Source organism: Rhodnius prolixus, unplaced genomic scaffold, assembly GCF_049639745.1.
Source record: "Rhodnius prolixus isolate KJV_2025 unplaced genomic scaffold, Rpr scaffold_2, whole genome shotgun sequence".
Classification (NCBI taxonomy): Eukaryota; Metazoa; Arthropoda; class Insecta; order Hemiptera; family Reduviidae; genus Rhodnius; species Rhodnius prolixus.
In genome coordinates, this window is record NW_027411592.1 from 19,440,311 (window position 1) to 19,458,512 (window position 18,202).

Genomic DNA, 18,202 nt, shown 5'->3' on the forward strand with positions numbered 1-18,202 from the left:
AGAAATGAGGGTCAGATTTTCTCAATTTCAAACCTGACATTCTAGACGTAAGATGGGCAAGGATACGAAAAAATTATATAAAAAATCAGGAAAACAGTAAATTACGTAAACTTAAGATTTTGTATTGTTAGAGGTTATCTCTTGGGATGATAGCTCGTACTAAATTGTGTAAATTTGGAAGTGGGGGCTCCGAGTTGGAATTATTCCATTGATGAAAATAGTCTGTTATTATATTTGTTTATTAATATTTGAAAATGAAAAGACAAAGACAGCTCAGTAAACAAATACAGAATAAAATTGGTAATTTTATGATTTTATTTTATTTAAGAAAAGGTTGTATGCAAGAATTACAAAAGTACAGTCAAATGAAATAACCATAGACTGCATTAATAATAGGAGTCAAAAAGCAAATCCTGTGGATAAATTCAATTTAGAAAGTAGAAGAGAACCTAACAAATTCCAGCTTAATCGTCTGTAAAGAAATCTGTTCAGTGGGCAGTCAAACCTGCTCGCAAATAAGTGAGGCTTTGTTTGTTTTTTTTTTGTGTTGAAGGAACAAAGAACAGCCATGTACATTTAAATTGTTTAAATAATTAGTGGTAAAAGGCTTTAAGGTTGAGAAATATTGTTATGACATCCATTTCATCAATGGTCGCTTCAGGTGTAATGATAACTAAAAGTTAAATATTTTAGGACCAGTTTAAGTGTAATCGTTCAGTGTATAATGAAGTATAAGTTATTTGAAATACTGTGATGGTGTTGAGTTGGAAGTGAAATTATTAATAGAAAATGTTTAGGAGTCGAAGTTGGTTCGGGGGGTCTTTGTGGCGTAATAAAAATCCTCATTCCTTAGAACATCTGAAGTAAGTCAAAATCTCACAATCTTTTCTTTTCGTTTTTCCTTTTGTTTTAAGATTTTGTTTTATAAATTTTTTCAGATATTTACACAATGTACTATCCAAAAATCAGACAGTTTCTGAAAATAATAGAGGCCTTTTAGTAGAAACATTGAGGTCTATAGCTGAAATATTAATATGGGGTGATCAGAATGATAGCAGCGTTTTTGAGTAAGTGCTTTGTTTTTTTTTAAATGTAAAATCCTTAACATAGGTTTCATAAATACTTTTGGCTAAATTTAAGTGGTTAAATGTATTTTATATACATTTTTGTACATTGTATCCCATTTTCTGATAGGTGTAGTGTATGAGTAATGTAAACTAATTATTACGTTTCTATCCTCAGAGAGATGTTTATTTTACCAAACAATCTGCAAGGTTTATGAAGATAAGAACACATTAACTAAAATAAAATTTATACTTTTGTTCATTTGGCTTACACTCACTGAATAGATTGCTCAAAGGTCCAAATTTATACAATGATTAGTGGCTGATATATTAAAAATTTTAAGTTCTTCTACTTATTATGAATTTGACGATTCATATTTGAAAAATAGGAGAAATTTTGGTTCACAATATCCTTTTACACTTCCGCAAATGATGTGGAACTGTGTTCAGGTAATTCAGGAGGGCTGCATCATCATTATCATCGTATTATGTTGAAATGGATTCACATAAAAAGTTCTTGGCATCTTAAGTAGTACCTAATACTAAACAGATTGAAGTGTGTAAACACATCACTGAAACAGGGCATGATGAGCAAGTGCAGAAAAGGTACAGCGATTTCTATTAGCCTTACTAAAAATTCTTACGACTCTCCGGAATAAAAACTAAAAACCCAAATCTAAAAGGAAATCCGTCTCTGATCTTTGGTTCAATCATATTCACAAGAAATGCAAGGATCAGTCATAAATTCGAAGTGGGAAGAAAGTAGGTTAGGGATAAGAATGTCTGAAGGTCAGAATTGAGACGAGAGGATACCGTAAAAAGAGATTACCTTAAGAAAATCAAGGGAATATACGCTGTAATATTTGATGAGTAAGAAGATTGGAGAGCAAGTGAAGGTCATAGAGTAAGAGAGGAGTGGAGGAGAGTGATTTTATTCTTGATTGATATAGATGATATAAAAGTTCTCTATTGTGTGTTCGTTAAAAAATTGTTGGCAGTATTTAGTAGGAAAGAATTAGTTTTGGTGTAAATGTGGAAATTAGTTGTTCGAATTCGTCTGCCGTCCGTAGGTTCCCTCTTTCTTGTAAGCTCTTCAGCTTTCCGGTAGGGTATCAGCTTAATTTTTTAACGAAGGGACTCATTTCGGAGGCCTTTGTAGCACTGAAAAAGCTCCGAACGCCATTGACATTTTTTTATTTTTTTCAACTGGCTAATAATTAACTTACAAATAAAGAAAATGCATTTATAAGAAATAATTTTATTTTTCCAGTTTCTTTTTGGAGAAGAATATGCTTTCTTTCTTTTTGAAAATATTGAAGCAAAAATGTGGAAGCTATGTGTGTGTTCAATTGTTACAAACCCTTAATATTTTATTTGAAAATATTCGAAATGAGACTTCTTTGTGTCAGTATAAATTTATGTATATTTATGTTAAAATTATCTATATTTTAGATTACATTCAGTTCACATGTTTACATACATATGTGAACATATTTACATATGTATATAAATTACGCATATTTGAGTGTGTACATAAGTATTAAATTGTCAAAAACTGCACGAAAAAGCAGTTGAAAGACAACCTATTAGACAATTTTTTTTTCTTTTCCTGCAAAAGTTAAAATTCTTTAATTTTTTTTAATATAAAGAACATTTCCTTGTTTACAAGTATAATACTTAAATATGCATCAACATTTATCGTTAATTAGTTTCATATCTTTGAGCTCTAGCTTCGAAAACATGTTCAGTTATTAAAAGCTGATTTAATTGTCTATTGTGTTAGAAGTGGTTTAGCTATCTTTAAATGAGTAGTCATCGGTACAATGATAGCTTTGCTGGTATCGTATCAGTACATTGCCTGATCGTGACTTAACCGAGGGCAGTAAAGTGGCTACACAAATTTAATCGTTAAAAGTGATGAAAATGAAATATTGAATGTAATAAAATTAATTAAAATCCCAATTATTTCATTTTAATTGGGGATCTGAGTTTTTTTAAAGATTAAATATTTTGATTAATAAAATTAACTTTTAATTAAATCAAGTGTAAACTAATTTTGGACGATTACAATTTTTAGTTTTAAACATGATTAACAATTAGTTTTGGTTTAATTTAATTTAATGCTAAATGTTACTCCGGTCTACTTTAAAAAGTGTTTAACATTTTAGTTTCAAAAATGATTGTAACAAATAATTTCTAATTCTTAAATATTTCTTCTTGAATATATTTAGAATATTACCATAATTATGTATAATTGTATTTATGAAAAATGGTTTGAACATTTCAGATTATCTATTGAGCAATAACCATGTGAATTCAATTATTGTACATAAATTTGATTTCTCCGATGAAGAAGTTATGGCATATTACATATCATTTCTGAAAACGCTTTCACTTAAATTGAACAGTCATACTATTCATTTTTTTTACAACGATGTAAGTTTTAGTAGGATTAAAATCTTAAAATAAAAATATTTTAAAAGATTTAAATAAATATAATGAAAGAATTAAAATGTTATTTGTTTTCCAGCATACTAACGACTTCCCATTATATACTGAAGCGATAAAATTTTTTAAACATCCTGAGTCAATGGTTAGAATTGCTGTGAGAACTTTGACACTAAACGTGTACAAAGTGCAAGATCACTCTATGTTAAAATTTATAAGAAATAAAACTGCCGCACCCTATTTTTCCAATTTAGTTTGGTTTATTGGGAATCACGTTTTAGAATTGGACATTTGTGTACGAAATGATGCTGAGTAAGATATTACGTTTAAATTATGTAAAATTATATTGTTAATAGTAGTGTTTTTTAAGTAGTTTCATCAGTTCCTTTACTGTTAATGAAGTTTACATTTATTTCAAATTGTAAAAGAAGTTATGGTTAGTATATTTTTGTAGGTTTGTCGTAATCATAATTAATCCATGGGACATTAAACATATTTTAGAATTTAGCTTTTAACAATTCTCATCAAACGGAATACGCGTCATGAAAATGTTTTTTAAATATCGATTGAGAACACTTTGGGTATTTAAACTCAAAATAATGAAATTTTAAAGCATTATTACTTTATAAGGCCTTTAGTTGCATTTCAAAACTTGTAAATACACTTGAGGGACAATTTCATACGATCCACCTGAGAAATGCTTAGTAAGGGTAGGCTAAAAGGATGTGTGACGGACCAACTATTGAGTAGCTGGAGTGTCTGCCACTTGATAAGGAGCAGCAGTCTTATCAGTACTGGCACTGGGCCTAAAGTAAATTTCATTAAACTGGTCCGTCACTGGCATGACAAAGAGCATCAGATAGTCAATTGAACTAAAGTGGTAGGAGCCTATTAGAGGAGAGACAACCCAAAATCAAGAGCTCCTGATCTTCTAGTCGTACGCATGATTGACAGCACAGCAATGTAAAAACAATTATTGCACCACAAAGATTTTAAAAGGAAACCGACCTGATTTTTTAGAAAAAGGACCAAGTAATTGAACCGGAAATTCTTAAGTAAAATTGTAACGTGGAACACTCTTTTAAATAGACTAGGGGCATGGTACTCAAGCTATGTAGGCCTTTTTTCCAATGCAATTCTTGAAGTGTTTCACGGGTCAGTAGTTTAAATGCCGTAAAGTAATTTAAAACGAATTATTTTAAAACAAAATTGGTTTATACAATGCCACAATAGTCACACCTTGACTATTCGGTTACCCTACCTGTTAGGCTACATCGCGGGGCATCTCCCATGGGTACAATGTGAAGTTAGGGTAGGTTTGGCCCTCAAGATGATTTGTACTATGTGCATATTTATTATCCAAAAAACTTGTAAAGTAATAATACTTTAAAATGTAAAAATAAATAATGTAAAGGAAAAATAAGTTTTCTTGGGATTGTTCTTATTATTTTAGAGAGTTTCCAATATTATCTCAATAAGTATGACTAGTATAATGAATATTTATTGTAATATTTTGCAGCCATTCCAGCCAGTCACGGCTTGCTGATTTAGTAGCAGAACATTTAGATCACTTACATTATCTAAATGACATTCTCTGTTTGAATATTGATGATTTGAATGACGTATTAATTGACCATTTATTGAATAAACTTTTAATTCCTTTATATATTTTCTCACTTCTTCCTCAGAAACAGTCTTTACAGGTTTGCTTCCTTAGTCAATATTAAATTATTAATTAGATAGAAAACTGATTATGCTTTTATTAATTGTAGTAATTTACAATTGTAGGAAGGAAAAGCGAGAGTTAGCAGTGTTGTATCATTATTCTTACTGTCGCAAGTCTTTCTTATAACTAGGCAAAAACCGTTGGTGAATGACTTAGCTCAAGTAATAATCAAAAGTACAACAGCTAACTGGGAAAATGGCTCATTTATTACAAATGTAATCCTTTATTTTTTATTTATTTTATTTTTTTTACTAAATTCTGCTGCACCAAGTACGCCTTAATTTAATTATTATTATTTGCTAAGGTACGACCTGTGTTCGATGCACCGAGTCGTAGCCTAGAAGAGTCGCTTGATGCTTCATCTTTGAGTCAAGGTTAGTTACTTTAGTGTAGTGAAATAATCCCTGGGCTAAACTTAGTTGCTTAACCTGACAGCCGTTTATGAAGATATTGTAGTATTATTTTTCTCTTTTTATGTAGATTCGTAGATAGTAACTTTTTTTTTAAATTAACATCTTAATAATAATAATTTGATGTAGATGGGAACACAGATGTTTTGGATGTTACGGTTTCAAACGTAAATATTACGGACGAAGAAAAAGAACAAAGATTAGCTCAAGGTAAATGGAAAAATTATAATTTATATATATTTTTTATTGATATAGATTTTAGTTGACCGAGAATGCTAATTTCAGAGGCCCAAAAAGTTTTCCTTGAAGTTATTGTGAATAGTCTTGACTGTGTTGAAAATGATTATGCAGCACTATTTGCTCTTTGTCTACTATATGCCATTTCTCAGAACAATGGTAAACTGCACATGTAATATTTAGGCAAGACATGTTTTTTATAATCTTACGTTAATGTAATTTATTTATTCTTATTTACATTTATATAGGCATTGACCCAAATTTACTGGAAGGATTGTTGATTCCTTCAGAAGATTCGGAAGGGAAACCCAGATACAATAATTGGATAGTCCAAAAACTTATTCACATCATTAACATCAGCTGTCAAGCGAGTAGGTCCTGATTGTTTGCTATATAGTTCCGTAAATAAAATTCAATTAATCCAATTATTTGTATCCAACAGCTTGTAAAGTGAGACTAGTAACTCTCGAATTAGCCACAATTCTTATACAAAAGCTAGTGATGGTGGGGGATAAAAGTTATCTCTCTGATGCCCACTTTGCTGTTTTAATGGGTGCCAAAGAAGAAAGCGCATCATTACTTCGTAATTATTATAAGGTAGTTTTTTTTTACTCCGTAGCTTAGTTTGTTCACAACATGTTTACTGCCGGGTGGATGCCATTATGATCATTATTATTATTAACATTAAACTAATGTAATAAGTTCCAAATCTGGAACATGTATTTCATGTTAATACTTTTTCAGTGATTAGCTTGTAACCTGCGCCGGAGAAATGGGAAAATTTTTGATACTTTCAAAGAAAGAAATTATTTTCTTTAAATTCAGAAAAAAATAAGATTGCAGTGGTTATACACCAGGCGCGGAAATCCCAGTTAGATTCCAGTTTAAATGTAACGAGAGGTCAATTTTCGGAGACTGGTAGTGATGTGGGAAGGGTACGGGCCAATGATTTCAGAAATTGACAAAGGTTGTTTCTTTTTTACCCCTGAAATTAGTGGCGAAAACTGAAGGCGTTGCAAATAAATATGTGGCGGTTAATTGCTAAAATATCTTAACATTAGGGTTATTATTATTATTTTTTGTTTTTAAGACGCGTTAACATCTGAGGTTATTGGAGCCCGGAGCTTTTTCCATTTCACTGACGGCCTCTGGAGAGTGTTCTCTCGTTACAGGCAACATTATCACTGGACAGTATAAGTAACTCTCCTAGGAAAAGAACATTTAAGGGGCTAGCAAGTGGATTCGTGATCACCGCATTGGAATCTAGTATTCGCTGGTCATTCAGCTAATCCCATGTTGTTATTGTTTATATTCATTAGGAGAATTGGCTTGATTTTATGATTTTTTTTTTCTTTCGATGTATAATTAAATTTACTTTAGCTCTAGCTCTCTAGGCTCATTTTTACATTTGTAAATTTATTAAATTTGTTTCATTTTGACCTCTAAAAATGTTGCCCTTGTAATAATTGGCAAAATCACTTCATTATCATTAGAAGAATAAGTGATATGTTCACGTTTATGCATTTTTATGGTTAATTAAAATAGTCAATTCTCTAAAACGGTTAAGAATTGGTCCATGGCTTATATGAACATTTTTGATGTGAATGAGGTGTAAAACTACTCCCTTTATAGTTATGAAAACAAAGTCGTGAAGCATAATATGGCTGTTTTCTCGAACATGAACAATAATTCTCAGATCATGGTTTGTTTTAACGTTTTTGTCAAATGAGGATCAGATCCCTTTTAAAATATAGTAATTTCATCTGGTTCACCTTGTATATAAAACGCTCGTATTTATTAGCTTAAGTAACGCTCTAATTCAGTACTTAAATGAAAACACAAGCTGAGCCATCGCGACAAATTTACTAGAATGTTAAATACCTTCTGGTGTTTTGAGTCAACACTTTCTGCAACTTGGCAACAATTACTGAGAAATTACTGTTCTTTCACTTTCTTTAATAGATGACCATCTATTTCTGTAATTCTACGATCTACGAAAAGTATATATTTTAAGATTTTAATCAGTACATTCATAATGTATAAGGGCCTATTTTTAGCGCTATTATTTAAATTCTTTTAAAATCAGCACAGTTTATAGAAATAAGTGCTAAGGGCTGTATGGCTCAGGATTTGGGTCTTCGGAGAAGAAAAATCCTCGCCTTATTTTGCCCAAGAGCTTCTTACCAGATTGTCTTAAGCGATAGGAATAGAAGAGATGCACTAATTAAAGGATGCCATATTGTACCCTCTGGGTCGCAGTGGCATAGACATCTGCCTCATTTTTGTCCTTTTTAAACCAAATACTCAATAAAAAGCATCTCTAATTGTTATATGTTATTTAAAATGTGTTCCTTAGAGGGAAGATATGTTTGGAGAAATGTTTGAAAGTGAAGATGAAGAATTGAGAAAAAAACCTATAAATGTCGAGTGGCTAATGATGGATTCAAATGTATTACTTCCACCCACTGGAACTCCGATGACTGGAATTGAATTTGGCAAAAGGCTTCCTTGTGGAGAGGTAAGAGGTTAAAAGAAGTTTTCATTTAATATTTTATTATTCCTTGTAAGAGATTCTGGTCCAAATGATCCTTATCGGAAACATTAAATTGCGCGGCCGCGTTTACCACAGGTTATTAAATTGAGAACTAAGTTTTCTAAAAATATGGGTTAGTTTAACAAAGAGACGGAAGAAGATATGAACTTCCGACAGCGTTACCTCTGTATTTTTAGCTTTAGTAGGTAAACCATTGGACGACATTCATCTGATGTGGCCTTTAAGAAGTTGTATGAACCATCCAAAAAAAGAATTTGAGGACAGATCAAACATCGGATAGTGATTTCCCCCCCTTAAATGTTATACAGTTGTAAAGAACATACAATTAAATAGAGATTCATATCAGCTTATAAGTTAAGCCAATAAATTGCTGACCTCTCTCAGATCAGAAACAGCTGGAGGGAGAAATAACATATAACAGCAAATTTCTAACTGTTGGCAGTCTACTGGGAACTATACATTCCTGAGAGTACATAATCTGTGTACCTATAGTTTTTAGTGTGTTCCAAAGTTGAATTAAATTTAGTTTGATCAAGTGCATAAATTTTGTAATTTTGAAATAAATTCTTTTTCTTAAAATCTTTCTTCTATTGTGTGTAATGTACTAATATAATCACAGGTGATGCGTGGCTACCATTTCTACTTTTTAAACAAGTACTGAGTACTTCAGTACTTTGCAAGTTTCAAGCATTCAACTAATTGTTAAAATATAATTATATATAATATTCTTATTTTACCAAGTGATATATTTGCAGGTGGAAAGAGCCAGGCGAGCTATTCGAGTATTCCTCTTAGTTCGTGGTTTATGTTTAAAACTTTCTGGTGAAAAGGAAACTCAACTTCCACTAACTAATAGAAATGATTGTGTTCAAAACGACACAGTTTTAGATTTAAGTAAGTTTCTTTCTCGCTCTTTAACTAATTCTCTTGAAAAAATATTGACGCTAGTGAATAAGGTAAAATTTGTATAAATAAATTAATATATATAATTGTAGATTTTATTCGTTGTAGCCCCCGCTTGTTTTTTAAATTTTGTCCGGTTTTGGATTTTCATCCACCATCCAGAGGTTGATGCATCTTTAGTAGAAAATTAGACTTCCACCAACAAAGAGTCTGTAAATACTACACTTATTGGCTTTCTTCTAACCGTAAAACCATTTTTTTTTCTTTAATATTCGACTGTATCAAATTTCCGAAATTAAGTTCTTGTTCTTAGCGCATGGTCTATGTATTTCTAAGACCAAGACCGGGAATCGAACACAATAAAATATACATAAATAAATATATTCTGCCTCTTACTGTGGTTTCTTATAGGTAAATATATATTTGTTGTTTTATGATCTGTGTAGATATTGCGAACCATAACAATAAAGTTTAATCGATAGTTAATCTTGATTTAGTTTTTTAAATTTTCTTTTTGCTCCGGTCTCAGAAATCTAAATTCATAAATATGTAATATGTGATAAACAAGTTGCTTTCCCTTTTCAGAAGCTTGGTGTAAAAAATTCAAAAAAACTTGACTTTATTTACCTACCTACCTTACACATGCTTTTTAATTTAAACAAAAACTTATTCAGAATTCTTCATTTATTGAAGAATATTCCTTAAAAGTGCTAGTAGTGTTTTTATGGTAGTTAGATTGAAGATCAAATATGTCGTTTAGTATATTGATTCTAATTTATATATTTGTTTCGCAAAAAAGAAATAACAATTTTTTTTTTGTTCTTAGCCAATAGTGATCTTCTTTCTTGTCATGTGATCGGCGCAGATGGTGTTAGAAATCACAGGTTTTTAGTTGTGGAAAGCAATCAAATAATTTTAGTAGTACCAGTACCTGGCCAATTGGGTATGTAGAATTATCAGAATTTAGCGTAAATTCTTAAACTTAAGTAGATAGTATCCTAAATCCTAAAGGATTCCTTAAAACATCCTTAATATGACCGTTTTAGTTTAGAAATTATTATTAAAATATTGACACTGCGGACAGTCATTGATCATAGTTGCGAGTAAAATTTTGTATTACGAGTTTATCTAATTTATACTTTATTTATTGATTTGTTTATTTAAATAGACAAAAATAAAACAAAATGGTTATATTAGTTTCTTTTTAATGTTTGCCATGACTTTTTCTGTGCGCCTACCTCTTCCAAATTGGGATTGCCAGATCCCCTAATTGTCCACTTTGTGTTGTGAACCCACGATTAGCACACATCTTTGAAGTGAAATTTTGTGCCTAATCTTACCTAAAGCAGGACCTGGGTAACGACTTGTTAGTTACACCATCTGCCTGGCAAATGAGTTTATATTTCTTAAATACCCACAAAGCAATCAGTCTATGCGAACTAGTCTTTGTCTCTGTTTATATCAACAGTCGTAGATTGCAAACCAAGCAACTTCTAGCGCTGTTGTAGGAGCACTTCTAAGGCTCAACTTGGTATAGAAATCACTGAGAAAAGAGTTATTCCAAACAAATGGTCCCATCCAGTTGAAATTCCTGAAATAGATAGTCGCCAGGAGAACTAGAACTAGAATACATTTATATAGATGGCTCAAAGTAGAATACAAGTGTTTTTGATGTGCCATCGTAATGTATAATGAAGATGAAGAAGAGATACTCGCCAAGCAGTGTAAGCTTGATGCAAACTACTCTAATAACAAGGCAAAAGAAGCATCATGTAAAAATGTTGCCAGTATCTATTTCGTTTGTGCAACATCATCTGCAGCCATTTTTTTTTTTTTTTTAAAAAAGGAATAGATATGACTAGCTCCAAAAGGCTCGGGCACCAAGTTGTTCTTGCCAACAATGACAGCGTGCCAGAAGAGCATTTTAGTCGGGCTTTCATACCAGGTGACCCAGATAGTAAGTGGCCTCAAAAGGTTCAGTTCTTACGTAAACAATTTGATGTTCATGGTTGAACCATGCTACTCTTGTTCCATGCGATTTGTTCAGGACGTGCAACTCATCTGGGTGCACTGCCCACGGTTGGATGGGATCAGAGCTCCACTAATCGGTCTGTGGTCCTTCAGGGTGAACCTGGCCACTATCACAGCTTCAACAGGTTCTTCATCGGAATTATCGTGATTTCGTATTATCAAGTATTAAACAAAAAAAAAAAAAACACACAATTGGGATTTCACCCGAGTTACTGTTGTAACTTTCATCTCTCGAAGAGAAATTTTAATCGGCAAAGACTGGGAAAGTCTTTTGAGACCAATTTCTTTGTTATTTCTAAATGATTCGCGGATATATTGTAACCCTTCATTAAGAGCTTTAGAAAATGTGTTTATAACGTCAGGAGTAGGATATAGTGATGTATAAAATTATTATGTTATTAAGTGATGCATTAAATAATGTATGAAAGTTAATTTACTTACAGATTTGCTTATGTATTATTACATCATTAATATGCATTATAACTTTGAATTTTTAATTTTGGTTAACTATAATTTTATTGTCAATTTACTGAGATTATCGACCTAGTTTTATTACTAACCTCTTCTCTGTTTGGGTTCGTGGATTATTAATGTTTGAAAAAAAAAATAATTCATTGGACAAACAAAAAACGTTAATGTCTAATACCATGCATTTTGTTTGATTTAGGTTTTGGACGTCCCAAGTTGGCTGCAATGTTACATGACTTAGATGTGTCTGGTGATAAGCAAGATTCAAGATCCCTGTACATATCAGCCAAGTACACAACTGTAGGCCCAATGATAAACACTAAGTTTATATTTGATGATTCCATTCGTTGTATGGCAGCACAACAGAGGTATTATACGTATCCACTATATTTATTATTATTTTGTAATTTAAGGAGCGTCAACATTTAGTTCGTTGACGTGCCAGCCGCCTGATAGCGTCGTTTAATTCAAACAACTCTGTCAACGCCGCTTTAAGAGTGGTTCCTAAGTAGAGGAAATGTTAGGGCAGCTAAGTCTGAATATACGAGTACTTCAAGTTATAAAATAACTTGTTAATATTTTATTAACAGGTGTTAGAGCGTGCAATCTAGAAATCGTTAGAGATTTTTGTCTTTGTTTCTGTACCATAATTTTGACATTTTTTGAATTTTTTATTGGGTCAGATAAGTTTTTTTGTTAAGAATGATCATAAATCTAGTACCTGGTTAAAGCCTAGTTAAATCCATATTCTCTGGAATTGGTTGAATGACGCTTGTTTGCAAGATTTTATTTGATAATTTAATTCTAAAATTTGCAACAGTAAAAATTGAAGCTACATTTTGCCTATCAAAAAAGACAATCATTTGCCTAACCAGCAATGACGATTATGAGTATTTATTAAGATATATCATGGATTAGGCTGACTGCAGAATTAATCCGTCAAGGCCGTGGGGCTATCAGGATGATTGTAGGCCTATTAACTGGCCACTGCAGACTCAGAAAACACATGCATCGCATGGGCCTGGCAGATGACAGCCTTTGTAGGTTCTGCCAGGAAGAAGAGGAAACTGCACTGCACGTGTTGTGTCAGTGTGAGGGGCTTGTATGGCTAAGGATGTTACTTCTCGGGGAGGAAAAACCAAGGCCTGAGAGCTTTACCCAGGAGTCACTCTCCAGAATTAAGAGTCTAATTAAACGGACGGGTCTGGAGGGTGAGCTCTAAAAGTCGGGGAGCCACAATAGATCCAAAGGGGTCGCAGTGGCGTAGGCCTTGTGGCCGCCCTTATTTAATCTTATCTTATCTTATCATGGATTAATTATTTAAATTAATAAATTATTTTATTCGTGTATCTGTAAAATTAAACGATTTCATCTTCTATGAGGAATCGAAAACTTTCATGCTTTATTCGGGATTCTATTTAGAACTCCAAATGCAAAAAAGAATGTAGTTTTGCTAATTAAAGGTAGTTGTGAAAGCGTTAAACGTTGCGAAAATTGTATTTGTTAGAGTAACCATCTATATCCAATTTTTTCCCTCATTGTAACACATTTTTCAAGTTGAACTTGCCCAAATAGATTATCTAAAGGCAGAATGAAATCTCGTGAAGAAAAAATGCGTCAGATGGAAAAACTGCTTGATATTCCCGCATCCGATTCTCCTCCATATAATTTGCTACAACAGTTGAGGCAACATCACAGTAAGTTTAGAATTGAGATATATTTACATAAAAATCTGCTGATATTGAAACAATTATTAAAATGTTGTTACTCCCTTAATTATCCTGAGCAATTTATTTTTTAATATTTTTTTCTCCTTTCTCCATTTCATCAGTTATAATCAAATAAATAACTTTTTGTAGGAAGTCAAGGTGGAAGATCTATGTTTAGTCACAGAATACCGGGTTTCGCAACGCCTATTAGAGTCCCTCCATCTAGTCCTAAAAATGGTAAGTTCTTCATATTTCACGATGTTAAGGGTGAAGTAAAAATAATTTTAAAAAATAAACGGTATTACCACACAATTTATTCAGTAAAATGGCTTTTCCGCTCATTTGATATTCTTCAAATTTGTAGTTTTACGTATACATATTTAGAATCCTTACAAATATTATGAAGTTAATGAAATTTTAATTTTCTCACTTTAGAGGGAGTTAACCCTACCTGATCTTTTTTCAGTCATTTCGGTTTATAATATTTTTGGGTATTACTTTTACCATTTATATGTTTTAAGTTTGTATTTTTTTAAGTGCTGGATGAAGTAAGCGAAAACAGTAATTCTTCTGGAACTCGTTCCCGAGATAATTCACCAAAATTACCACGGCCTAGAAGTGAAGAAATTCAATTGGAGAATATGTTGTCAAAGGTATTTATTTAATCATGTGTAATTTTCGTTTATTTTTAAATTTATTGTTAAAATAACAGTTTATTGTGAAATTTTGATTTGTCAAAAAACTAAATTATTTATTAAGTACTCAATTGGTTTTTTGTATAAATTATTTGTATAATTAGGTTGCGAATAGCTTCTGAACTTTAATATTTTTCCTTAGAGAAATAGCGTGGGAACCACATCTCTTATCACACAAGAAGAACATTCTGCTGAAACCGAAGCTTCTTCATCGCAAATTGAAACACCTGGGCCCAGTAGAGAAACGTCTTTTACTGAATCTTCGGACACTGCAAAACGTAAAGGAATGGTTGAAACAGTGTAGCATTAAAATGTTATTCTTCAATGAGGAAGCTATTAATAAAAATTATTCAAGTATTGATTAATAGTGAGAACTATTATATATAAATAAGTGAAATCTGTTGTATATAAAAATAATGAAACTTATTTATCATATGAAATTATACAATTTCTATCCTAATATTGTACATTTGTACCATAAACGGTTTAAATTATTATGGTTGATAAATTATTTAAAATGTTACAGCAGTTGTTTTTATTTTAAAATATTGTAATTATTGTACAATACTGAATAATAACACATCCATGCATGAATGTTTTTATAAACATAAAACAACATTGTATCATATTTGTTAAAATCAATAATTTTTAATACATTGTTACTTTGAAAAGTTACATTAAACATTGTTACTTAAACAAAATGCTAAATTATCTAATCTTTATTTATTTTGAGTAGAGAAGGTATTTTATGGATTTTAGATTCTGAGTTTTCATCAGAAAATAGTTCTCTCTTGAGGACAAAAAAATAGTGTTGACAAATTGGTATCTGAGTGTGGTAAAGACGTCTTACGTGTGAGGTTAGCATACCTAAAAACGGTAAATAAAAAAATTTGATGTTTTGAATCGGTGATACTGTGGGATCCGTTAAGAAAAAAATCAGTACCGCATTGTTGCTGAAGTAGATTTTGCTGTATAGATTATTCATTTTTTTGTAATTTCCTGGTAAGCGGCCCCAACTATCTCATTGAAACTTAAATGTTCTTTACCTACATGATTATCTATACTCCTAATTTGTGAAACAAAAATTCTAAATTTTTTTTACCCAATTTTTTCAAAAATGGTTTTGCCATTTTTTTCGTACAAAATAGTTAAAAGAAAATTTTATAACATAAATTGTAATCGATAAAGTCAAATGACTGTTTCAACAAGATATCCATCTTTGAGTTGTTTTGTGTCTAAAAATCACTTTTCACTTTTAATCAGAATGTCTACAACTCCTACTATAGTTAATGAGCACACCAGAATAACACGAGTGTTCATGGCCAGTTGAATTTACTGTTAGGTAATCCCCGCACAAACGTATAGGATAATGCCATTGCATTAATGCCAAGGTAAGATACTATTTAGATTAGAGGAGTAAGCGCCATGAATACTTGAGGGCAGCTATGTGTTCACGGATACAGATTGCAGCGCCGTTAACTTTGAAAAAGAACTGGACTGTGCTGGATATGAATAATTTAATAATAGCTTAATAATAAACACAAAGTTTATTTATTTTTAACATTTAATTCTGAATGCTTAATTATGGTTTTATTCATGTGTCTTCACATCTTTCAATAGAATCTGCCTTCTGTAAAATGTCTTTCATATACCGTAATAAAGTTTGCAATTCGTTTTTTCCGAACAAATGTTAGTGCTTCCCCGAGAATCGCATTTCTGTTCCATATTTATATTAATGTTTTATTTTCAGAAACAAATAGGTGTGTTCCATTATTTAATTTTTGCCGAAGTAGAAAATCTTTACAATATATTGGAGTGGGTAACTTTCATTAACCTAGAAGTAAAAGTAGTGATGAATTCAGTCAAATCTAATGATGCTGGAAAGAGAGAATTCTTTAAAAATCGTGTTCATTGAGAGGATCCAAGCCTTTTAAAAATATTACATGCGAAGAATTTCTTTGAACAATATTTTGTTTTAACTTGCAAATAGTATTAGTGAATAGTGAAGTGTAGGCCAAGATGAATAATTCCCTCTAATGCCCCTCCATTATTAATTAACGTTTGCATTCATTTCGTGATTTTATCATTTTGGACTTCCTTTCTCTTATATGCGCAAAGTACAAGCTGAATTGACTTGCAGAGACTGTTTTTAAATTTTTATCTTTCACATGTAACCTGTAGAGTACTCTTGGAAAGGATAGGTGTGCTGTAGAAGGAAAAACAAGGAGAAATTGTAGTATGATTAAATGCAGTTAGTTAAAACACTTAAAAAACTAAATCTAAGATAACGAATCATTATCTGCAGTATAAGCCTCACTAATACTGGCAATTTGTCCATTAGATCGCGATCGTTAGCAGCCTTTCCAACATGTTTGAAAATTACTCTTGTTTTATTCGCTTTCCTGCCATAACTTTTATAAATGCTTTTTTACCTTCTCTTATTTTATTGTTATGGAATTTTTCATTTTTATATTTTTTATTGTTATAGGATTACTATTGTAATGTAGAATTTCATTTGGTTCCTTTATCTTTTGTGATGCTAATATTCTTTTTCATTAAATTCTGTAACAAATTGGTAGATAATTATTTGTAGCTTTCAGACTACAAATAAAAAATGATAGTTTCAAAAAGCATTGGAATGATTTCTTTGCTATTTTAAACCTGATTCGCCATTCAATTCTTGCAATTGCAGATAATCGATACTGTGGTAACTGAGAAGACATTACTGTTATCATTTGTTAGGGAATTTGTACGATATCGTAAATGACTTAGGTCGGATGTTGGAAGCACACTCAGCTGTTTAGTGCGATTTGTGAGTGATTGTACACGTATAAACGTTATGCTACTTTACCCGTGAAGTAATATATTTATTAATTTAGTGTTGTTTCTTTAAGTGAAAATCTCTACTTTTGTGATAATACAGATATCTATGATAATGAGTATGCCTGAGATAGATGGAGAAAAGGTAAATAAGTTATTGTTTGGTGGTTTTATCAACAAATAAGACCGGTAATTTATACTTTCACAAATTTAGACTTTTATTTGGAGTCTAATTATTAACATTAATGTGTTTCAGAAAACCCCAGTAACTGAAATTGAATTTCAAGTGTCTCAAGTAATAGGTAGACTTGAAGAAGCTGTCATTGGGAAGACATCAAATTCTTGTGATACTTTTATTTCCCAGTCTTCAAAAGCTGATGAGGGTCTTCCCACACAAACTAAATCTGTTCTTCAACAACTTGAGGTTATTACGAAATAGCTCAATAGTTAGAATTTTTATTGGTAATGAAGTGGCCTTTCTGACTTGTACCTTGCTGTAAGACAAGTGGAGTTTATTATTTCTAATTAAACAGGTTACCCTGGTTAAACTTTTTCCATATTTTTCATATTATTTTAGATTTTTTTTAATAGTGTTTTTATATAAACATTAACTATTTTTTTTGGTTGAAACTGTCTTCAAAGGCGTTAAATAGTAGGAGACAAAGTCAACAAAGTGAAGATTCTTAAGTTTATGTCAGACTTAATATTTGAAATCCGATTTCCTTATATTAATAGTTTCAGGCTCTGCACAGCTACGATTATTTAAAATATTAGGATATACAGATAACATCGTTTATCCATCTCAGAAAATTCAAGGTTTTGACATTCGCAACTAATGTTCGTTTTCAATTTATCCTTAATGAGCATAACTGACCTAGAATTCTTCATTAATATTGCCCTTTAACTTTACCACATATGATAGACAAATCGGACGTTATATTTCTAAATGATTCATGATTTGTTTACCTTCAATAGTTCCGTCCTTTCTTCTCCTTATCATTTATTTCTTAGCTAATAGAAGAAAAGTGTTGAAAATTATTTACAATTATAGCTCTTGCAAAAAAGCATAAATCGGAAAATATATGTACATTTTTTCCATAGAAACAATTTTGTTAGGATAAGATATGTTATAATTCG

At 31.4% G+C, this 18,202-nt stretch overlaps 1 protein-coding gene and 1 long non-coding RNA gene across 5 annotated transcripts; one reads left to right on the plus strand and one right to left on the minus strand.

Moving 5' to 3' along the window:
• The first annotated feature begins 418 nt into the window (after positions 1 to 418).
• ema (C-type lectin domain containing ema) lies at positions 419 to 14,953 on the plus strand. 3 transcript variants are annotated; one of them, XM_074118410.1, is made up of 20 exons: positions 422 to 863; positions 939 to 1,067; positions 2,335 to 2,468; positions 3,352 to 3,500; positions 3,595 to 3,824; positions 5,032 to 5,215; positions 5,301 to 5,453; positions 5,543 to 5,612; positions 5,778 to 5,858; positions 5,934 to 6,044; positions 6,134 to 6,256; positions 6,328 to 6,482; positions 8,242 to 8,403; positions 9,195 to 9,333; positions 10,169 to 10,285; positions 12,041 to 12,209; positions 13,417 to 13,538; positions 13,701 to 13,787; positions 14,088 to 14,203; positions 14,388 to 14,953. In XM_074118410.1, exons 1-20 carry the CDS (start codon positions 790 to 792, stop codon positions 14,547 to 14,549), a joined length of 2,667 nt encoding a protein of 888 aa, XP_073974511.1. In that variant the 5' UTR covers positions 422 to 789; the 3' UTR covers positions 14,550 to 14,953. The 3 variants fall into 3 exon arrangements, with proteins under 3 accessions (XP_073974513.1, XP_073974511.1, XP_073974512.1); XM_074118412.1 differs by lacking the exon at positions 5,934 to 6,044 and having other exon boundaries at positions 419 to 863; XM_074118411.1 differs by lacking the exon at positions 5,778 to 5,858.
• Positions 13,405 to 18,192, minus strand: LOC141449229 (uncharacterized). Of its 2 annotated transcripts, none has more exons than XR_012455397.1 (2): positions 18,032 to 18,192; positions 13,405 to 14,514 (listed from the first exon to the last, which is right to left on the minus strand). It is a non-coding gene; the product is annotated as an uncharacterized lncRNA (long non-coding RNA). The 2 variants fall into 2 exon arrangements; XR_012455396.1 differs by lacking the exon at positions 18,032 to 18,192 and adding an exon at positions 15,113 to 16,670.
• Between the last annotated feature and the right edge of the window lie 10 nt (positions 18,193 to 18,202).